This window comes from Nyctibius grandis, chromosome 31, assembly GCF_013368605.1.
Source record: "Nyctibius grandis isolate bNycGra1 chromosome 31, bNycGra1.pri, whole genome shotgun sequence".
NCBI classification, from domain to species: Eukaryota; Metazoa; Chordata; class Aves; order Nyctibiiformes; family Nyctibiidae; genus Nyctibius; species Nyctibius grandis.
The window spans coordinates 2430559-2453558 of NC_090688.1; the positions used below are offsets into that span (position 1 = coordinate 2430559).

Sequence of the window (23000 nt, forward strand, 5' to 3'; positions counted from 1 at the left end):
TTTTTCCCCCCTTCTTTTCCCCCTTTTTTTTCCCCCTTTTCCCCCTTTTCCCCCCACCTTTCCCCCCTCCCCGCTTGCCCACAACCCCCCAACCTCCCCACGGCTCTTCCAGGGCTTGGGGCGGGGGGGGGGGGGGGCAAAGAAGAAAAAAAAAAAGCAGCAACAACAAACTTGACGGGGGAAAAATACACCCCCCCCCGCCCTGCTCCGACAATACCCCCCCAATTAAGTGTCTATTTACAAAGCCACGCATAATTAATATATTTTTTTGCATATGCCAGAAGGAGCCGGTGCTGAGCAGAGGGTGGGGGGTGTTTGCTGCAGCCCCCACCCCACCCCACCATGGTGCAGGACCCATGGGGGGGCTGGCGGGACAAGCACTGGCTAGAAAATAGCGCAAAAAATCAAAATTAAACAAAATAATAATAATAATAATTATAATAAAGGGGGGGGGACTGACCAACACACAAACCCCCGCGATTCCTGCCTGCAATTCAAGCCGCCGGGGGGGTTTTGGGGTTTATTTTCCCCTTGGTGAGGGGGGAACCAACGAGCATCCATCCTCCCGGCCGACACCTTTTATCACTCCATGAAATAGAACTTGGATTCTGCCTACAGGGTTTGGTTTCATTTTTTTTTTTAAATATATATATATATATACACATTTTTCTTACAAAAATAAATTTAGGATTTTTTTTTTTAATAATTTTTTCAGTAATATTTTTTAATAATATTTTTTTCAATAATATTTTTTTCAATAATTTTTTCGATAATATTTTTTTTCTTTCCATAGAAGTTGGTTTCGACTTGTAAACATGGTTTGCTTTTGCTTTTTAAATTAAGATAAAGTGATCTCAAAGTACCCGTTCCATCGCAAAGTGCTAAGACTTCTTTGTTTTGTGGTTTTTATTTTTTTTTAGCATTTTTTTCTTTGTTTGTTTTTTTTATTCTTTTTTATTGCTTTTTTTTTCTCTGCATTAAATAAACATCCATCTCTCCCCCCATTCCCCACCACTCAGCCCTCCCACCCCCTCCCCAGCACACACTCCCCCTCTCACTCCCTCTCCAAAAAAAAAAATATACATTCGGCCAAACCTGCTTTTGCTTTGAAAGTAAAAACAAAACATCAATAAGAGGAAAAAAAAAAAACAAAAAAAATCAAAAATAAAAGGAAGAGAATCTAAAAAGTGCTTTCAAAATAAAAGGGCTTAAAATCTCTTTTTTTTTTTATGTTTTCATTTAAAAATGTGCATTTAGAAAACAGGTGACCAGCTAAAAGGTGCCTTTTCTTATCGTCCTCTGCTAACCCCGAGGGTTATATACCCGCCTCTAGAGCATCTATAGAGATACACGTATATATATATATATATATTTTTTTTTTTTTATATATATATATTTGTGGGGAATGGGGCTGGGGGAGCTGGGGCCGCCCCCCCCCCTGCCCAAAGGCCTCCTGCTCCTTTAAGGGAGACCTCAAATAACCTTTTTTTTTATTTTCCAAAGGAATTTGCCATTTTTAGGTGCTTTCGGGGCGTGTGGGACGGCTGCCGCTGAGCCAGTGCCTAAAATAGACCGGGGTGAGGGGGGGGGGGGTTTGGGGCTCCCCCTGAGCCCCCCCTAAACCCCGAATCCTGCCCTGGGAGGGGTCGGGGGATCCGTGTGGGGCTGGGGCCGTCTCAGCCCCTTGCTGGGATCAGCTGGGACAGGGACAGACACTGGGACGGCTCCAGCTGAGCCGGTGACCCCAAAGCCGGGTGTCCCCAGTCCCAGGTGGCCCCAAGTAGGAGTGACTCCAGTGTCAGGTGTCCCCTAATAGGGGTGACCCCCAACACTGGGTATCCCCAAGTAGAGGTGACCCCCCCCCCAGTAGGGGTGACCCCAGCCCGGGGTGTCCCCAACCACAGGTGTCCCCAAATAGGGATGAACCCAATGCCGGGTGTCCCCAAGTAGAGGTGACCCCCAACACTGGGTATCCCCAAGTAGGGGTGACCCCCCAGTAGGGGTGACCCCAGCCCAGGGTGTCCCCAACCTCAGGTGACCCCCAAGTATGGGATGACCCCAATGCTGGGTGTCCCCAAGTCCAGGTGTCCCCAAGTAGGGATGACACCAGTGTCGGGTGTCCCCAACCTCAGGTGTCCCCAAGTAGGGCTGACCCCAGTAGGGGTGTCCCCAGCCCCCGGGTGTCCAACACCCGCTGCCGACACCAACCCTACAAAACCCTACTAGTCCACACAAGATTTTAGGCAATTTTACACAATTTTAGGCAATTCTCGGCCCCGAGCCGCTGCCGTCCCCTCCCCTCTCTGGCAAACCCGGGCCGGGCTGGAAGGTCCCCACATCTGTCACCCCAAAACCCGCCCTGGCAGGAGCTGCCTCCACCCCGGGGGAGCCTGGCCCCACTCCCGGCCCCACGTACCGCCCCAAACAGCCCTTCCTCTCCTACCCCCCCCTTTTTTTTTTTCTATTTTTCTTTTTTTTTTCCTTAAATAGATCACTCTCTCTGAAATAGTTTTTTTTTGTTTTGTGTTGTGGTTTTTTTAACGTGTTTGGACACAAAATAAAGCTTTGGATTTTTACATGGAAGCTCTTTTCCATGTGACAGAGCCGCTTGCCATCCCCACCCCGTGCTTCCTAGCATCTGCCTGGCCACCAGAAGGTCCTTGGCTACCGCGGGATCCTCGGGGGGAGCCCTGCTTACCATGGGAAGATTGGAAACATAATATATATATATATATATCTCTTTTTTTTTTTTCCTGTTTTTTTTCTTTTTTTTTTAAAAAAAAAAGGGAGAGAAACATCTTTAAAGAGAAAAAATCGGAGGAAAAAGTACTAACTAGATTTTTTGTGACACTTTTGTGTGGGGGTTTTTTGTTTTTTTCTTATTTTTTTTTGGTTTAGGAGAGTCCTTGCGTGTTACCCTCAGCCGACCCTCCTGCTACATTCAATCCTGCCTCTTCGTTATTTGAATTCTCCTCAAAGTGCTGCTGCTCCTCGCCGTCCCTTTGCAGGGTGTCCTCTGATTCCTGACTTTCTCCACCGCCTTGAAAACTTCCGTCTTCGTTATTTCCCGTCGGAGTCGGAGGTAACCCCCCGGCATCTCTCACGCGGGGTCTCCGGCCCCTCTTCGATGGAATCCCGTTGCATCCATCCTTTTTAAGGTGCCTGTGCAAGTGGTCGGAGCGGACGAAAGTCTTCATGCAGCTGTCGCACTGGTAGGGCCGCAGGCCGGTGTGGACGCGCATGTGGTTCTTCAAGTCGTAGTTGTGGGCGAAGGCGGCGCCGCACTGCTGGCACAGGTAGGGCTTCTCCCCCGTGTGCTTCCGCATGTGCACCTTCAGCTTGTCCTGCCTGCGCGGAGAGAGGACAGGGAGGGAGGGGATGGGTCAGACTGCGGCGGGGGGCTGGCAGCGGCTGTGGGATGGGGACGGGGCTGAGCATCACCCGGTGTGGGGCTGAGCATTGGTGTGGGGCTGAGCACCACCCAGTACGGGGCTGAGCATTGGTATGGGGCTGAGCACCACCTGGTGTGGGGCTGAGCATTGGTATGGGGCTGAGCATCATCAGGTGTGGGGCTGAGCATTGGTATGGGGCTGAGCACCACCCGGTGTGGGGCTGAGCATCACCCGGTGTGGGGCTGAGCATTGGCACGGGGCTGAGCATTGGCACAGGGCAGAGCATTGGTACGGGGCTGAGCATCACCCGGTGTGGGGCTGAGCACTGATATGGGGCTGAGCATCACCCGGTGTGGGGCTGAACATCACCCGGTGTGGGGCTGAGCATTGGCACGGGGCAGAGCATTGGTACGGGGCTGAGCATCACCCGGTGCGGGGCTGAGCATCACCTGGTGTGGGGCTGAGCATCACCCAGTGTGGGGCTGAGCATCACCTGGTGCGGGGCTGAGCACTGATATGGGGCTCAGCATCACCCGGTGTGGGGCTGAGCATTGGTGTGGGGCTGAGCACTGGTACACGGCCAAGTATCAGCCAGTTCGGGGCCAAGCATCACCTGGTACAGGGCTGAGCATTGGCACGGGGCTGAGCATCACCTTGTACTGGGCTGAGCACTGGTACAGGGCTGAGCATCACCCAGTATGAGGCTGAGCACTGGTACGGGGCCAAGCATCACCCAGTAAGATGCCAAGAATTGGTACAGGGTTGAGCATCACCCAGTATGGGACTGAGCATCACCACAGGGCTGAGCATCGCCTGGTACGGTGCCAAGCATCAGTACGGGGCCGAGCATTGGTACGGGGTCAAGCATCACCTGGTACGGGGCTGAGCATTGCATGGCACAGGGCTGAGCATCAGCTGGTACAAGGCGGAGCATCAGTATGGGGCTGAGCATCACCCAGTATGGGTCTGAGCATCGTTATGGGGTCAAGCATCGCCTGGTATGGGCGATGTACGGGGCCGAGCATCGCCCGATATGGGTCTGAGCACTGGTACGGGGCTGGCTGGCTCCTGGCAGGGCTGAAGCTGCCGCAGCCGCCGCGTGCCGGAGCCAGGGGAGGGCAGTTGCAGCAGCCGGGCCGGGGGCCAAGGAGGCCACGTGAGCCGCAGCGCCTGGCTTCTTCCTGGAGGAAAAAACCTCCGGGCCGAAGCGCATGGCGGGGCAGCGCAGGCAGCGAGGAGCCCGATCCCCGAGGGGCGGCGGGCAGGGGAACCGCTCGCCCATCCCGACGCCGGGGGAAGCCTCTCTGCTCTCCCGGAGGGACAAGGCAGCCCCTGGGCCTGCCCACCCCGTCGCAGCACGGCCACCGCTGCCATCACCCGTCGGGGCAAATTCTGGCAGCACGAAGGCCCAAAAAGTCCCAAACCTTAAAGGTTCAAAACCCCAAGGACGTGCCCAGCTCTCCCTGCAATGCCCCAAGGGGCTGGGAAGGGGGGTCTTGCTCAACGCAGCGTGGTACGCAGCAGCCCAGCAAAACAGCTTTTTGTTTAAAAAGAGTTTTTTATCATTTATAATAAATTTTTATGAGGATTTATGATTTTTATAAAACCCCTCTGCCTTTCTTTCAGCAGGTTATTAGAGCAACATCACCGCTCCTCCCCCTGCCACCACAGAGGAACCAGGAAGCACAAGGGAGCAAAAATCGGTGTTAACCGACGGGCTCTGGTCCCTGCCCGGCGAGGGGGGTGGCAGGGAAACACCCTGTGCAAGACAGCCCTGGCCTCATGCCTTGACCCCAAAAGCTCCTCCAAGAGCAGGAGCTGCTTCCCTGAGCAGGCTCCTGTGCCCAGGCTGCCCCAGCCCGCTGGGGTACGGGGCGTTTTTAGGCACCCGGGGAGATTTGTTGGCAAGAAAGGCGCTGGCACTCACAGGGAGGAGGCTGGGGAAGGAGAGCACAGGGAGGGAACGCAAAATAATAATAAAATCATGGGGAAAATAAGGATGATGGAGTGCTTGGGCAGGCTGGCACCCAGTTTGACATTGGGGGTGGCCGAGACAAGGCTTCGAGCACAGCCCAGGTGCTGGGGGAGAAGCAGCAAAAAGCACCTCAGCAACACGGCCACCAAACCCAGCCCAGAGCAGATGGGACCTGGGCTGGCACCTTTATTCTGCCCTGCCGTAGCCCATCGCAGGCCACGCTGGGGGGACGAGCCAGCCGCGGGCAGAGGGAGCTGGAAACCCGCTGCCAGGTTGGGCAGGAGCCTCAAGGACGATTTTCCACGGCCGGTGGGGACGCCTGAGCTGAGCTCGGTGGGACGAGACATGGCATGGGGCACAGCGAGGCCCCCTGTCCCTGTCCGGGCTTCTCTGTGCCCAAACGCTGGCTGGGGGAAGCAGCAGGGGGATGTATTTTGGCTGGAGAACAGCACAGCCCTGGTATATCATGAAATTCCCTTGTTTATAGGAGCTGGGAGACAGTTTCCCCCCTGTTCCCTGCAGTGCCGGGCCCTCCAGGGAGCCTGGAAACCCACAGGAGGAGGGCGAGATGGAGAAGCGAGGAGGTGGCACTGCCTCACCGCCCTCCTTCCCTCACCTCTCCCCCTCACCACCACCCCCAGTGCTGATGGCTGCCGGGGACCCCCGCGGCCTTTCCGTGTCCCCTGGCTCCTGGCCACGCGAGGACCTTGGTGTGGTGGCCGGGTTCTGCACCCAAGGGCCCCCTGGCGCACGCGGGGCAGATCCGGCCGGGCGCAGGGAGGTGCCGCGTGGCAGGGCCGGGTGCTGGGGGAGCGGCAGGAGGCTGGCATCCTGCCCCCGCCATTATCTGCATTCCTCAGCTATCCAACGTGGGGCTGGGTGCGGCCCCGGCCATGGGGAGGGGGCCGGCGGCGCCGTGGGGCAGGACACGGCCTCCTGCCCCACGTCCCAGCCCCAGCGGCTTCACGCTGGAGTCACCTGCCGTGTCCACGGGCTGCCTGCGGTGGGGACCAGCCCCACGGCCCCCCAAGGAAGGGGCTCCCGGGGAGCGAAGCAGTTGGCGCTGGCAAAGCCAGGAGTATTGGAGCAGGCAGGGAGCAGGCAGGGAGCAGGCAGGGAGCAGGCAGGGAGCAGGCAGTCCGGCTCCTCTGCCAGGCAGCCCACGGAGTCCCTTGGCAATGCCAGGAGGGGACTGGGATGAGACCCCCGCCCCGGCTCAGCCATCACAGCCGCAGAGCCCAGCGCGAGGAGGCGGCGCTGGGACACGTGGACTCGAGTGAACCAGAGGAATCCAAACAATATCCCCTTTCTTCAGCGCTCCAGCAGCGGAGGAACCCTGATTAGAAACAGCACCGAGGCGAACGCCCCCGGGGAGCTGCACCGAGGCGCCGGGGTTTGTGCGTCATTCGCGGCGGCCATCGCTCAGCCCACCATGGTTCACCGAGAGAGGACACGAGCGATGGGGGCTTCAGCCTCTTCCCAACCCGACTACCAGCCACCGGAGCTTCAGTCACCCCATGGAGTCATTTCTATATGACTTTTCAACTCTCGCCTCAACCCTGGGGCTTCTCGGCCACGATGGAAATACCAAGGGCTGCAGCTCCATTTCATCAACCACGTTATTTGGCCTCCGCAGAAGCCCGGACCTGGCCAGGTTTTCAGCAGAGCTCAGCAATTTGGGACACCGGGACGATATCAAGACAGGCCCCTTGAGATGACCTCAAGAGTCAAGAGACCCAAAATTGCTCCTCTCTCTGGAAAACTCTGGCCTTCAGATCCAACTCGCCTGTTAAGATGGAAATTAGTCGAGCAGGCAAGATAAAATTGCACAAGACCAGCCCCGCAACGCCCCCAGGAGAAGCCAAGAGCCGGGTTTGTGTGACAGTCCCCTCTCCTCCAGCGTCCGCCCGCTCCTTACCTGGTGAATCGGACTTTGCAGATGTTGCACTCGTAGGGTTTCTCCCCGGTGTGGGTGCGGATGTGGCGCGGCAGCTTGCCGGCCCCCTGGATCACCTTCGAGCAGATGGGGCACTTTTGGAATGCTTTTGCCCTGATCTTCTTCTCTACCTTCTGGGACCAGGACGGATAGACGTCACTCTCGTTCGAACTGCCGAAATATTTCAAGTAATAATCCATGACCCCATCGTCATCCTTTCGGTCGTCCTCCCCGAGCTGCTGTCTCCCCGCGGAATTAATCATTTGCTGCAGCAAGGCGCTGGCAGCCAAGCCATCCACCTCCCTCGAATCATCCTCCATCTCCGCTCCAGCAGGAACGAAGCTGGGGGAGTCGCCGGCTTCCTGCTGGTCCAGAGACCCCCCCGGGGTCCCCTCCTCTTCTCCCGGTGTGGGCAGGCCACGGCTGCTGTAATGTCCGTTCTGAGAAGGTGAAAACAAGGAGCCAGGAGTCACCTCCTCCTCCTCTCTGTCCAGCCACATGGCTGGGTTGCTGTCAGGATCACAGTCAGTCACCTTTGGTCTTTCGTTTAGGGGGGCTTGCGAGTAGTAGTCTAAGCCATTGCAGTCCGGCTCCTCCTCCTCCTCTTGGCCTCGGAAGTTCAGTCTCTGAAGGTCTCTCAACTCTGGGTTGGTCCATGGAAAGCTGCCTTGGTGGCCATTGATGGGGTTGCTCTGGAAGAACTCCAGGTACTCTTTTGCTCTGAGATGGTTCCTTTGATCAATTTGATCTACTGTATCCATCTGGTCGTTTTTGGCCAGAATCTTCCTGTCCAGGAGATCCGTGCAAACATCCCGTACCGCCGGGATCTCCAGCAGTGTGGCGGCGTTGAGGATGTCGTTGACGTTGGAAGTGCTGACAGTAAGGGTCGCGGTGTAAGCGAACTCCAGCAGAGCCGACAAGGCATCCGCACTCACAAAGTCTATCTCATACACGTTTTGCTGGTCCACCACTAACCCTGAGGTGAAGAGCTTCTTGAAGTACTGGCTGCACGCCGCCAGGACGGAGCGGTGGGTGGGGAACTCCTGGCCTTCCACCAAGATGACCACGTCGCACAACAGCCCGTTGTTTCTCTGCTCATTCAGACTGCTGAGGATGTCGGTGCTGTGATCGGGGAACGGGATCCCTATGGGGCCATCCACGCCACCCGCCATCTTCGACGCAAAAGGCTACGAGAGAAGAAGGAAAACGCAATGAGTCACAGAGGCCTTGGCTGCTCCGAGGCACCACGTTGCACGGGCAAGCTCCCAACGCAGAGCAGGTACCTGGCTGCCGATGCCAGCCTGCTCCGCAGCAAGCACAGCTATCGTCGACCACATCACCATCGAGTCTATCATCCTGCTTGGCATTTAAGACATGCCTCCATCAGCAGGCGAGGACGGCCCCGTGCTTACCTTCGCTTTGGGAAGGAGGAGGAGAAACACAGCCCAGGTGCTCTCAGAGTCTGGAAGAACAGCTGAACTAGCACGGATCTGGGCCAGAGCTAGCAAGCTTTGGCAAGGACCAGGTTAATACAGCCAGACAGCATCTGAACCGAGCTGGCAGGCATGCTGGGCGTTGGGCTAGAGCGGCTTGAGCCTCACCAGTGGACCCCAGTCCACCTCTGGGAGTATTTGCCAATCCCACCACTTTTACTGGAAAAGTCGCCTGCTCATTCAGCCTCGCTCTGCCCAGTCAAACTCCTGATACAATCACGTAAGCGCTGGAAAAACCGTTCCCATCGCTTGCCCTGGGCTCCCAGGGCCTGCAGACACGCTCGGAGGGCTGCAGGCAGGGTGCTGGCCGCGAGCATCCTCTGCAAAGGGCACAGCAGCCAGCTCAGCCTGAACAAGACCCTTTACTCCTCCCAGGCCCAGTCTTCTGATCCCCAAAATCTGGAATAGTATTTCCCTCCTTTCTGTCTCAAGCAGTAAACCCTCGTACTCCTTGCAGCAGAGATGCTGCCTATAAATCAATATATTTGCCCCCCTGCCCCAAGCACTGGGATCATCAGGAGCCAAGACATCCACACACAAACAATTCGGTTCACAAAACACCCTGGCACAAGCGTTAAGTATCAAAGTCCCCAGTTTACAGATGGGGAAACTGAGGCACGGAGGGAAGCAGCCTGCCCCATGTGATGGGGGGGGATGGATGAGTCAGGAGCACATCCAGAAGAGAAGTAATTATACAGGGAGCAAGTCCCAGCACCGCGGTACAGCACGGGGAGCTAGCAACCGGGTTGCAAAACCACCCTCTCTTCCCGACACATACACACACCCCCAGCCCCATTCCGGGCTCGTGAGCAGATTTTTTCAGTAGTTCTTATTTTCTTATTGTTAAAAAACTTCATTTATCCAAAGGAAATAAAAAGGAATTTCTGCATGTTCTTATTTTATACAAAGAGAACACAGGAGAATGCAGTTCTGAGGCAGTTCTAAGCCTGTGAAACACCACTCTGAAGCAAACCCCTCGATGTTAACCACCACTAACGCATAAGGCAGCATTAAGCTCACAAACGTGATGGAAGGGAGGGGGTCAGGGTGGGAGGGAAGAACCAGAAGGGCCAGGCTGGATGCTCAGGGCAGCTGGCACAAGTCCTGCCATGAAGAGTGAGCACCGAAGCAAGGCAGCTTCCCCGAGACGCCCGGAGCAAGGGCACCCACTCCCGAGCTGCCTCCTGTGCTCCTGCAGCTGAACTTGAAGCCGTATTTCACAGGGTTTTTTAAAAAATAAAGAGGTCCTCGCTAGAGAGGAGAGGGCTGGTTGATGGCTCAGCGCAGCTTGGGGGCCAGGTAAGGCAGCACCGCTCCGAACTCGGGCACCGGCTTCAGGGGTGACCTTGGGCAAAGTCACCACATCTCTGCACGCTCAGGGGGTCCACGAGACCCCCCCAGCCTCCCAAGTGGCTACAAGAGGGGAGGCCTCTGCTGCCTCGGCATCGCTCGCCCCGTTCCCACCAGGGCAGCCCCAGAGCCCCCCGAAACCCCCCGATCTGAACCCCCACGGCGCGTTGATCCCCAGAAAAGCGGGTCCGATACCTCTGCCACCCCCCAACACCTCCTGGCCCTGAGAATGACATTAGAGCCTTTCTCCCCCCCGCCTTCCCCCTCTAGATTAGATGCTTTACAAAGCTTCCCCCCACCTCTCTAAAGAGAATTTGAGCTGCGTGAAGCATTTTGAAGCTTCAGGCAATAGTCTTCTGGGCAGCCAAGCTTCATCACCCACACAACCGGGCTTTGTCGGCTGCGGTGCCCGGCTCTGGGGACCGAGGGGGCCTGGGGGAGCGAGTCAGGCCGTGCAGGCGAGGTTACCCCCCCCTCACCCTGGCCAGGGGGCCGGGACAATCAGCCGGACAGTGTGGGAACGGCTGCAGGGTCATGAGACTGCCGAGGGCTGGCAGGGAAAGTTGTACAACTTTGCAACTCATTCTCTTCGCACAACACGCCCTTTGTGTCCCTCATCTGCAGCGGCCGAGAACGTCGAGGGGCAAACGAGCTGCCCCGAGCCCCCCCCAGGAACAGCCACGGCCAGGGACCACCGGACACCCAGCCCTTAAAAATCACACCCTGCTGCCTTTTCAGGGGGCTGAACGGCCGGAGTATTAAAGCCTGCACAGAGCTGCGTGTCTCAGGGGATTAGTAACAAGAGATGGAGCTTTCCACCTTCACAGCATCAAAAAAACCCACCAAACCCCACCGGGAGCAGGCACGGGGCACACCGCCGTGTCCGTGGGTTGGGTGAAATCCCCTTGGGAAGGAGTTCCTGACGGCCAGGTGACAAGTGACAAAAGCCGCTGGTGCGACTGCCAGCTAGTCCCCTCCTTGGCAAGGATAAGGTCTGAATGAGCCACCAAAGGGGAGATTCAACTCCTGACCTAAATTTCCCGGGCAGCTCTTTTCTCTCTCTACACCCCCCAACATTATACCCTTCTCGTCCCAGACTGCGCGTCTCCGCAGGGCTCCAAAGACGCCACATTTCACCCCAAAGTGGCTGCGCTCGAGAAGGTCGGAAATCGCCCTCGCCTGTAACTCGTGGCAGCTGAGGGGACTTAAAATATGGTCCATGTGAAAGAGAGAGTTTACAACAATACTGGAGCTCTCAAATATATTTACAAACCCGGCGTAACACAGCGCACGTCCCTAACTACTCAGCCAACTCTGCTTCCACCGGGGCCGAGCCCGCTCTGCATTTCCAAAATACCAACGCAACCGCGCTTCGGCTGTCCCCGGCTCCCCAGGTCAGCCCGACACAAACACAGCCTGATTCCAGGCAGGGAAAAATGACATTTTTTGGTGGGAGAAGTGCTGCTGAACACAGGGGTGAGCGAGGGAAGCCCTCTGCCTCCCTGACTTGCTGCTCATGGCAGTCTCGGCTGCTCCACATCCAACTGGTTTCGCACCGAGGCCGATTGCAGTTCGATGCCGCTCCTCAACACTAAAAGGTTATTTTCTTAAGCTCAAGTTATCAACTGGCTCCTTTCAGACCTACCAGACAAACTGTAAAAGAGCAGAACAGAGCGTTAACCGAAACCCCTGAGCTTGCACTTTCCTCACCTCGAGTCCAGCGGGACGTCACCCAATCGCTTTCCTACAGGAGTTCTGGAATTTGACATTTACATTCAAATGAGACGACCACATTAAGATGGGATCGCAACCAAAAGCGCTGACAAAACACTGCTTAATTACTAGTTCTCCTCATAACCTCAGTAGGTAATTTTTTTTCTTTCGCTTCTTTGCATCGCTTTAAAATTTAGCTGGGCGAACAGAGGAACCTGAGCAGCTTACGAGGGCTCTGAAATATGCAGGTATGGGGTGGAAGAGCTAAGTCACATCTGGTTAGCCGGGTGACAGCGAAATGTTTTCAACGTGCTCTTCATCCGGAAAAGATCCCAAATCACTTTACAAAGGCAGGGCCCTCCCCTCCCGCAGAGGTGCCACCCACTCCAGCAGCACAGATGAGAAGCTTGAGCAACGCTACGCACCCGCTCCGGGCAGAAAGGGAAAATTATCATTGTCTTTTCCACCCAGCACAAGACAAAATGGCTTTAGGGCACTGCTACAATCCACAACGCGAGGTTTGCTGGGAATAACTGCGTTTTGGGCTACGGCACGTGGTTATTTGGCCTCTCGTAGCTCAAGGTAGCCAAGGACTGGAGGTGACAAGTGGCTGTGCCCAGTTTCTCAGAGGAAACACGTGGATGATGGTGTCAGGGCTAGAAAAGAATTATTAAAATAATGTTGCTATATAAAAAAAAAAAAGTCAGTGGTTTGCTGCCCAAGGCCCAAACGTTATCCTAGCCCTCGCTCCCCACCGACCAGAGAAACGGGCAGAAAGCTGCAAGCCTTGATCCCTTGAGATAAAACGCAGCTCTCCGGCCATTTGGAGCATGAGCCATCATCTCTGCTGACACCGAGCTCTGCAACATCCCAAGGACAAGCCCAAGCAGGTCTCCCTCTGCCCAGGATCCACCCTAAAACTATGCAGAGGCCTCGGGAAACACACCTAGCACGCAGCAACATAAAGCCAAGAAGGTGGGAAGATGGTAGGCAGGAGGAAATGAAGGAGGGTGTTTTGCCTGCTTGGGAGAAGTCACTATTTCAACCCCACTATGGTGCTATTAAAATTCAACTGCTCTGGAAAAAGGAATGCGCTGTCGGCAGTTTAGTGCCAAACTATCTGAATTATGTGGACCTGCAAAACAGATGCATGTTCTTGAGAGGAAGACCCTGAACATCAACAGAAGGAAACAGCATCGCCTGGAAAAATTAAGATAAAATAAAAGCACTCCGACTTTTAAAAATCTAAATCCTCACTGTTTCAATAACGCAATGGGAAGAAATCTTATGTTTGGCAGGTAATTGAGCCATCGATGGCAAAAAGAGCGAATTCAAGCTTTCTTATATCTTGACCGGACATCGCATCGGGGTAAACCACCAGCGGACACATACGGCATGACCGAGATCACGCAGCTATTGAAGTGAAGAGATCAGAGAGGAACGAGCGTCCTGCAAATATCTGTGGCCTCTTGGCGGACAATATGGCTCTGTTTTCTGCAAGCGGGCATCCCCTCCAGCCCCCGACATCCCCCTCTGAAGGCACCGACTCTGGGAAGCATCTTATTCCCCAGCGCCTCCACCACAGCCCTCAACGCAGGGTCTCTGTTACTGGATTCACGACATGAAGGGTCATGAAGGAACGAGACTGACCACATCATGAGGGTTCGGTCGGCTCCCAAACAGGCACCGGGCTCCTCATCACACAACCAAACCAAACTACCTCTCCACTGGTTCCTCAAAGCCAGGGGGTTGTTTCGTTCTGATCCTTCTGAAGATCAGAGCTTTCCTAGCATCTCGCTTCAACGTCGCAAATTTAAGTGGAAAACCAATCGAGCTGCTATGACAATATCCAACAAGGCAGCCCCAGCTCCCAACAAGGCAGCCCGAGCTCCTCGGCGATGGCCAACCACCCTTCGTTTCAGTCCGACTCGATGAACTCGCACCACTATCAGGTAAGCAAAGCAGCTGGGGCTTTCCTTGCAGCTGCCAGGTCTGACCTGCCAGGGAGGTTTGCCTCTCCCTACTGTCTAGAAATATATGCCTGGGCAGCAAAAGAAGCTCCAGCACAAAGTCAACCCGTGTTCTAGGACCGTTTCATACCAAGCAGCTGCCCAAGGTAAAAGGAAATCCACCCAAAACCCTGCAGATACATCAACCGCCAATCCTTCAGCACGGATCAACACCACATCCCTCATCTTAGAAGAGCCAAAGCACTTTACGAGCCATGTATCGACAGGGAAGAAACACCTAATACACCACAGAAACAACCGTCTCTGGGGCAGGACGCACAACAGTTCAGCAGCAGAGAAGTTGAGACAGGAAAGAAGAATCCCACATCCTGCTACGGCTGCCAAGGGAACCCTGCTAGGAAGAATATCTGGTAATTGCTCCCACTGAAGCTTGGATGAAGCGCTGGAACTGAACGCCTCTCAGACCCTCAACGAGCATCACGGGAACTTTAACGACCACAAGTAATAAAGAACTTTGATTTTCCTTCGTGTTAAAAGAAAATAATCATAATAATCCCCTCCCACAGCAGATCACCTCTGAGGTAGGAGCGGTGCCAAGCGTTGGCTTTGCCACGGTGCTCTCCTCTCCTCGGGCTGGCCCAAAGGGGCAGATCTGCAGAGCCGGTGGAGCGAGGACAGCCCTGCCTCCCCCAGCCGCCAGCCAGCCATTTCCTCGCTCGGGAACGGCTGCATCCTGTGCTCATTCAGAGGAGCCTGCGTAGGTCTGATATATTTGGCAGAGCATCTAAATCAGGCTGGAAGAGCTGCATTGAAGAACTGGGATGAAGAAGTCCCAAGCCCACATCACACCAGTGTTTCAGCTCGGATATCAAACTGGGCTTTGAAGGGCCGACCACCAAGCCTCTCGTCAAGGTGACCCATCGCTTAGCAGCTCCTGGACAGACAGGTTTTGGGGGTCATTCAGCAACCTCCTGGCTACCTCGGGCAAATCGTGGCAGCTGATTGAAGGTATCCCCAAGAGATCAATTTAAATTTTACACCTCAACCCATTTATAACCTTTTGAGTATTCAAAACCGTCCCCCTCCCAGCCCGTACCACCACACCAGAAATGAAGGAGAACTTCAAGACACCTTGGTGGTGAAACAGTGACCACTTATGCCAAGCCAGAACCAGAGCACAAGAAACTGGAACCGGGCTCCCGGGTTGCAAAGCAGGCAGCAGAAGGGATGGTGGGACCATGACGGAGCACGGAGGTAATAACGACCCAGGTGGAGCTGGTCTCCATGGTGCTGTTAATGAGATGCTAGAGGTCTGGGATTCCTCATCACGCTGGAGGAAATCATTAGGGACACTGCTACGGAGCGCACCAGGAAGAAAAGGGCTTGTTGCTCTTTGTTTTCCAAAACTGCTTGAGTTTAAGTGGTTTTCACGTGTTCGTCCAGAAGATGACATGCCAGATGTGGCTTTTTTCTAGTTGCAAGGACAGCGAAAGGACAAGTGCGGCTGAGGAAAGGGCTCACAACCACCAGCTTTAACACCCGCTCCAGAGTCTGGATTGACCCTTCAGCAACGCCATCCCTGCTTCCCTCCTCACCTCGCCCATTCAGGCTCCATATTTCGATCCAAACTCTGCCCTCTAAGCACAACCGCAGCACGGAGAGCGTTATTGCTGCTGATGAGGAGAATTAAACCAAACCCAGCAAAGGAAAAGTCACCTGCAGCTGTGCAGAGGGCTCACTCCAACATGCCCTGAGCGCTTGGGGAGGAAACACTCTGCATCTCCCAGGACGAGGTCTATGGCTTTCACATAAACCTAATGGCATTCACCACCCTGAGAAGAGACACAGCGTGGCTCTATCTCTATGAAGATGCTGGTAGCCAACTTCCACAATGAAGAAAATGGATGATGGATGACCAAACGTCACGCTCTGCGACGCCGCGGATCCCCACCGATGTCTCTAAGTGGGAAGGGATTTCCTTCCAGGGCACAGCACAGCCTCGCGCAGCGTACGGGGAAGTTCGGTTTCCGCCACAGCATCAACTACCGGCAAAAACCAGAAGTCGCCTTAGACCCCGCCAGACGGCAGCGGTCTGCTCCCGCCTGCCACGTCACGTGGCGACGCACCGCGGCCCAGCACACCCGAAAGAGGTGGCCACGGCGCGGCGCAGAGCCTCGCCAACCCGCCGCCCCTCCGAAACCGCCCTGCGCCCATCAACGCGCGGCCCCTTTCACCGCTGACAGCAACAACCAGGACGGACTAAAACTTCTCTTTATGTCGCAAGGTTAGCTTGAACTGGTTACTCCACCCAGACCTCCTTGCCAATTTTCTCCTTTGTCATCAGAGACCGTATTTAACTGGGCAGGAATGTGTCTCGGTTCAAGCCCGTGTAGTCACGGACCCAAGGCCAGCGCGTGTCCCTTGAACTTGGGGGCGTGCAGGGGTTTACTCTTGTGCTAGAAGCCCCCCAGCACCGGCACCGTTGCTCTGCCTCGGGGTTTCTCAACGTGATGGTCCCAGGTCCATCACTCGAGGTCTGCGTGCTGGGACCGTCACCAAGCAGCACCGACAGCCACCTGGTAACAGGAATTTCTCTGCACTGAGAAGAAATGAGCCACCATCCACCCCGAGGAGACCAAGAGCTGCCCAGCGACCCTCAGACCTTGCTGCAAAATGCACCTTCGCTCCAGCAAGGCTGCGGGCGAGTTGCTCCCAGGCCTCCCTCCTCTCCTCAGCCTACGCACGCAGCCCTCAGCCTGCTGAAAAGGTCCAAGCATGGTTTAGGGGGCCAGGAAGGCCGGCCACCCTTGCGCTCATGGAAGCTGCTTATTTTGCTGCTGAAACAACCTCTTCAAAAGCCAAGCCCAAGTGTGCCCACACGCCTGTTGCCGCAGCCCTCCGACGGGTGTTCTCCCACGTAGCTCCGCTGTTGCCGTAAAGCGACGGAGCAGCTCCCTGCAAAACCACGGTGGGGTTTTTTGGGGAGATCCTGCAGAACACCGAGCCCTTGCTGTTCAGCCCCTAGTTCTCCTAAATACTTCAGAAAGCCTCGAAAGTTACACGCAAAGGGAAGAAAAAAAAAAAATCACAAACCATGAAACTCTGTGTGTTTCAACTCTAAAGGACTAGCCCTTGCGTAGGAGCGCAGCGGGCACCGAAGGGGAAGGTTTCTTTCTCAACTCCAAAGCCCCGTAAGCCTGAAGGTATGAGATCCACGCAGAAATTAGCTGCCAGTGTTTCAAAAAGGCAACATTCGGCCCCTTCGCCAAAGGGAGCGACTGAAGACTCGACACGAAGAAACGAAGCCGCCGCCAGCGTTAACCCACTGCTCGGCAAAGCACGAGGGGCTGAGCGGGGGCTGCAGGGCCACCGGCATGTCCCAGCCGCCCCAGGCTGGATGAAAACGAGAGCCTCTGCGGGTCCTATTTTTACACCCTCCTCCCCTTCAGAGACCAGGCATGACCACAGACCAAATCCTGCGCTCCCCACTCTGGCCCAAATCTCCCCAAGTCATCACCAGCGCTCTCCCCAAGAAAGGCCGACAGCATCTGCCCCCATCACACCACGTTCCCTCTCCCCTGTCGCAGCTTTTCTCCATCTCCCAAACTGAGAAAACCATAAGAATTGCTCAAATCCCAAATTTCCCCATTCCCACACCGCTCCCGCAGCCCCCATCCATTTCCTGATCAACCCATCCCTCTCCCACCCCGCAGCCATGTCACAGGTTCCCCTTCGCAGCCTCCGCGTCCTCCCCCTCCGACAAGCCTGACGTTTCCTGCCCCTCTCCCCCTGCCTTCGGCATTCGAAGTCGGAGGTCTCGCATTAATCTCATTGCCTCAAACGACACCTCGAAGACTGGTCATCTTTTCCACACCAGGAAAAGAGGAAAAATTAAAAAAAAAAAACAGGAAAAAAGAGTAAGATTGGAGTTTACTGACAAAGCAGAGCATACCGGGCAGGGCAGTCCCTTATGTAATTCCTAGTTTGCGGATGAACAGAGAGCTCGTCTCGCCGTTCTCGACTCCACGCGACGTGCAAAAGCGAAGCCCGAGAGCAAGCATGCCACGCGCTTCATCCCCGGCAACGCTCTCCTGCCATGAAGCTCTTTTCCTTCCCTCCTCGGCGCACAACCGGGCAGCGCGGGGATGAAGGGAGGGAACGCTGAACTGGTACCGCATGTGCTCTGCCTGTTGGGGCAAGAGGCTCCGAGTAACTAGAGAGCAGCAACCTGTAGCTACAAGTCTTCCTTCGACGCTTGCCCAGCTCTGTGTTGGGTAGGCAACTCAAGCAAACAACAAAAAAAAAAAAGAATCTACTTACTGGTTTCCAGTTTGCCGGTGGGAAATAAGTAGGTGCATGAACCAGGAAGGAAATAGGGTGCACAACTGCAGTTTAACAGCAGGCAAGAGGGAGTTAAAACGCAGCGCTGGGACGCTTGGGAGCATCCTCTGCTGGGGAAAAAAGCAGGGTAGCAGCAGTCCTTCCCGCAGCAGGGAGAGAGAGGATCTCACGCAGTTTCAGATGGGCATGACAGAACTGCAGGGGTGGAAAGCAGGAGGAAAACGGTCCCAAAGGTGCTGACCCTTCACAGGCAAAGAAACCACCCAGCAAGCGCCAGCGCCGTGTGTTGCTGCCCGGGCCTCTGCACCCCAGGAGGGCGCCCGGATCCGTGCCCGGCTTCAAAACGATCAGCGAGAAGTACTGGAGACAGCAAGGCTGTCGTCAGGGAGATCACGCTCCCGACGGTCCGGCTGGACGCATTTTTTAAGGGGTCGGCGAAGCAACGGCGTCGGAAAGCCGCTGATTGCCAGGGGATCTGCGGCTCGTCTCACCGACGCGGCCTTGGCTCCCACCTGCAGCCACGGGGCAGCTCGCACCAGTTTCCAGTTTCTCGCACCTTGTCACGTTCAGAGAGGACGCCGGCCCCTATAGTTCCCTTCCACCTGCAGCCCGAGATCTTGCAGGAAGATTTACAAGTCCCTCAGACAGCCGGGGGAAGAAGCCCCACCACAATTCAAGGCACAGAACGATTTTTGCTCCGTTTGCACCATGGAAGTTGCGTCCAGACTCCGCTACAGGAGCCAGCAATGACACCGGGGAGGCAAGGAAACTGAAACCATGCGCGGAGGAAAGACGATACGGCCAGGGAGCTGGGCGAGAAACAATTGTCCCTGGATACTCGCAGAGGATCCCGACGCTTGTCTGACCTCGTTTACTCCTGCTCTGACGTCCTACCCGAGCTCCTCCGGGACCAGCGGGATGCTCCAGGCACAGGTACGGGGACGGACACGCGGCCAACCGGCTCAGGCTGATCGGGGAGGCAGCACCGAACACAAAACCCGCTCCAGCTTGGATCAAAGGGTCATGGGATTGGGTACAAACGCTTCTCTTCATCCTAGAGACCGACTGTCTTGCTCCCTTTCCCCGAGTTTTGCTCGTCAAAAGGCTTTTAATTACAGATTGAAACCGGTCTCTTCAAATTTGAGGTTAAGGCTGGTTGAGAGCATAGTTAAGAGCAACTGTTTATTGCTTTGACTATGCAAGATAACGAGTAGGATTCTAATTGTTCGCCACACAAGTCTTCTCTTTCAATAAACGCAGCATCCCGAGACTGGGAAAAAAACCCTCAAGTGTCAGTTTTAATCAAGATTAAACCACAGTTCTCAAGCATTTAGGCTCTGTCTCAAACACAGACCAGGAATTTCACAGGCTCCCCCCCGGTTTTTAGTTAGACACCTGCAGGGGACTCGGTTCTGGAGTTAAAACCCAGCGCTCAGGCAGCACTTTAACCCCTAAAGGAGGTCTCGAGCACGACAGGCAGGGCACGCAAACCATCGCAGCGCCTTGACAGAAGCATAAATTTCTTCCCTGATTTGCGTCCCATGCCGACAGCCCGATTCTCACGCCGGGAAAACAACCGTAATTTTCAATTCTGCTTTAAAAGTCACCAAACACAAAGCGAACCCACTGCGTTCACCGCGTCAAATTAATTCCACCCAGCCCCGGCTGGCCCAGCACCTCTACAAAGCAGAGCTCCTCATTAAGCCCATGATACAGTTAAAGATCATCATCAGACCCACTACCACAAGATGCATATATGAGCAAAACCTAATTAAAATACAAAAATAAAGGCAAAAGAAGAGTTGCAGAGCAGCAGAAAAGGAAGAACTAGTTTCATTCGCCACCAAGTTTATGAAGAGCTCATGCCTTGCAAAACCCTCCCCTGAGTTACTAACGCAATTAAGGCTTGGTGGAAAAATCCCACCATCTCACTCGTGTTTGGGTTGCGCCTCTTCACTCCCTCTTTCACCAGAACAAGCCTAAACAGGGGCCAGAATGAATATTAAACAAGAACGGCTCCTCTCTAATAAACTGCTCAGTTTCTCTCCGTCTGTTTTTTTTTTTTTTTTAGAGAGTTGTTTAAATACAACATCTCCAGCAAAGCAGCAGAATTAAGCCAGCCCGTCTCTTCCTGATCACCCTCCAGAAGCACTCACATGCTGCCATTTCCAACCAAGACCAGCAGAAATATCCAGAAATAAAACATTTTCTTAAAAAAAACCCCAACAAAACCAACCCAACGCTTTTTAACATGACGAGATGACCTTTTAGCTCCGCTGCACACAACTTCTACCCTCATTAGGTCGTAAATTCTCCCAGGCAGAGACCTTCTCTACCCATGTCTATAAAGTACTTACATAAGTTACGGTTTCGATAGCCAAGACAATTAACAGCACAGGGAACGCAGCTAATCCAGAAGTCAGACCAGCAGCAAACTCTTACCAAGACAAACTTTTGCTGTCCAGACTCTGGCTGCCTTGCGAGTACGAGGGTCTCCAGGAGGCTGGCTGAGAGCACGGGGGAGCCGGACAAGGTACAAGCAGTCCCACCGGTTGCCGACATGCGACCGTTGTTTTCAAATAGGACCGTTGGGATTTAAAAGCTGTGGTAAGTGGAAGCGCCAGGTGCTGGGAGTCCCACTCCACGCGCTGGTCCAACGGCTCTTCCCCCACTACTGAAACAACGCAAGCACCAAAGCCCTCTGCCCAGGCAGCAACCGGCTCGCCTCCTGTTTCAGATCACCATCACCGTTGCAATCTGCCCCTGACTTTGTCTCCTGCCATCAGCCTCACAAACACAGCGCTCCTGGGGAAGCCGGAGATAACCTTCAGCTCTATCTCAGGAGCTCAGCACAGGAGCTTTGGGTACCTGAAGGCTCGATTCCCAACCCACCACCTCAAACTCAAGAGCCTTGAGCTGGAGGACAGTGAAGACAAGGAAGCGTCACAACCCCCTGGCCAAGCAGAGAGGCCTCCCCTTCGCTGCGAGCAGGGGATGCTGCCCCTCATGTCAACCTCCGCGGCCACTCGCCGGCCTTCACTGCTGCGCAGGTCCAGCGGCGGGGAGAGAGGCTTATCCCGCCCGGCTCTCCCAGGGCAGCCCTCTACGCAGGGCCCAGCCGACGGCTTTGAGGGCCCCAACCACCGAGAGGAGGGGAAGAGGGGGGGGATTATCACTGCGAACCGCCACCGGCTGCCCGACCGCCCTCTCCCCCCTCTGCGCTCAGGGGTGCATGCGGAGCCGGCCGGGGACAGATAAGGAAGGGGTAGGGAAAAAAACAAACCCCCACAGAACGAAGCCAGGGGAGAGCCGGGAGCTCCCCCAGCCCGGCTCCCCGCGGTGAACGACCTTGGGGTGCTCGGGGACAGGACGGGGGGGGCCCCGGTGGGGAAGGGAAGGAGGGAGCGGCCTGGCCCGGCGCCCCCGCACGGGTCGGTCCGGCCGCGGCCGGGCTGGCAGGACTCACGCCCCGGGGGACCCCACCCAGCAGCCGGCCCCCCCCACCCCGCTCCCTCCCCCTCCTCCGCCTCCCCGGGTCGGGTCGGGCCGTGCCGCCCCCCCCCCTGCCCCCCCGCTGGCGGCGGGGCCCACAGGGAGCCTTGGCCGGGCGCCACGACCCCACCCCTTCCCCCGGGCGGGCCGCCGCCAATGGAGGCCGGGCGGGGGAGGGGGCGCCCAGGCGAGGTGCCGGCCCCGCGGCCGCCGCCCGGGCCCCCTCAGGCGGGGCAGGGCCGGGGCAGAGCCGGGGCCGGGCGGGGGGCGCGGGCCCGCCCGGGGAGGCAGCGCAGGCCCCGCCGCGCCTGTCCTCAGCCACCCCGCACCCCGCGCGCCGCCCGCCATTGGGCCGGGAGGCGACGGGCGGGTACGCGTTGGGCGGAGGGCGCGCCCCGATTGGCCCCGCCCGCTGCCCATCAACACGCCTCCCACTCGCCGCGCGCGCGGGGGAAGCCGGGAACCGCAGTCCGCGCGCTCTCTCGCACCTGCGGGGCCGCGCGGGCACCGGACTACAACTCCCAGCAGCCCTCGCGCCGCGCCCCCTCCAACCGCCCCCCCCACCCCGCAGGGCCCTTCCCCCCCCCCCACCCCCCCGCGACCCCCCCAGCACAGCCCGGCCAAGTACAACGTATGCAGCCGGGGGGGGGCGGCAGTTACCCCGGCCCGGCCCGGCCCCCCCCGCCCGCAGACCCCCCCGACCCCCCTCTCCCCCCCCCCCCCCAGCCCCAGAGGTGGTTGGGGGGGGGAAAGGGGGGGGCGGCCTGTTTCCCCCCCAACACCCCGGGCCTGACCCCCCCCGCCCGCCGCCCCCCCCCTTCTCCCCGTACCGGGCGGGGGCCGAGCGGTCCGAGCGGAGCGGAGCGGGCCGCGCCGTGCCGAGCCGGGCCGGGCCGAGCCGTGCGGGCGGAGCAGGCTCTGGCCGCCCCGCGGGAGCTGCTCGCCGAGGCCCGTATGCGGCTCCTTCCTGCTCCGGCCGGGGCCGCCCCGCTCTTAAAGGGGCCGCGCGCCGCCCCCCCCTCCCCGCCCGCCCGCCCCCCCCCACCCGCCGCCTCGGGGCGCAGCCTCCCAGCCGAGGGGGGGCGCGCCCCGCAGCACAGGGCTGTGCGTGGCGGGGGGGGGGGGGGGGAGCGGGGGCGCGGGGCCCCTTTAAGAGCCCCCAGGGTCCCCTCGCCCCCCTGCCTCGCCCCCCGCCACCCCTGTCACCGCCCCGTGTCACCCCACGCGGCTCCTCCCCGGGGCTCTCCGTGTCACCCCCCCTGCGTGTCACCCCACGGGGCACCTCCCCACGACCCCAAACCCACCCGTGTCACCCCCCCCACCATGTGTCACCCCATA

At 56.8% G+C, this 23000-nt stretch overlaps 1 protein-coding gene across 3 annotated transcripts; it reads right to left on the reverse strand.

The window, feature by feature from the left end:
* Positions 1-1055: 1055 nt before the first annotated feature.
* On the reverse strand, positions 1056-22577 carry ZBTB7A (zinc finger and BTB domain containing 7A). 3 transcript variants are annotated; one of them, XM_068420842.1, is made up of 3 exons: positions 22493-22577; positions 7286-8490; positions 1056-3348 (listed from the first exon to the last, which is right to left on the reverse strand). In XM_068420842.1, the coding sequence occupies exons 2-3, from the start codon at positions 8473-8475 to the stop codon at positions 2895-2897; spliced, it is 1644 nt and encodes a 547-aa protein (XP_068276943.1). In that variant the 5' UTR covers positions 8476-8490; positions 22493-22577; the 3' UTR covers positions 1056-2894. The 3 variants fall into 3 exon arrangements, with proteins under 3 accessions (XP_068276943.1, XP_068276942.1, XP_068276944.1); XM_068420841.1 differs by lacking the exon at positions 22493-22577 and adding an exon at positions 20613-21634; XM_068420843.1 differs by lacking the exon at positions 22493-22577 and adding an exon at positions 18150-20569.
* Positions 22578-23000: the final 423 nt, after the last annotated feature.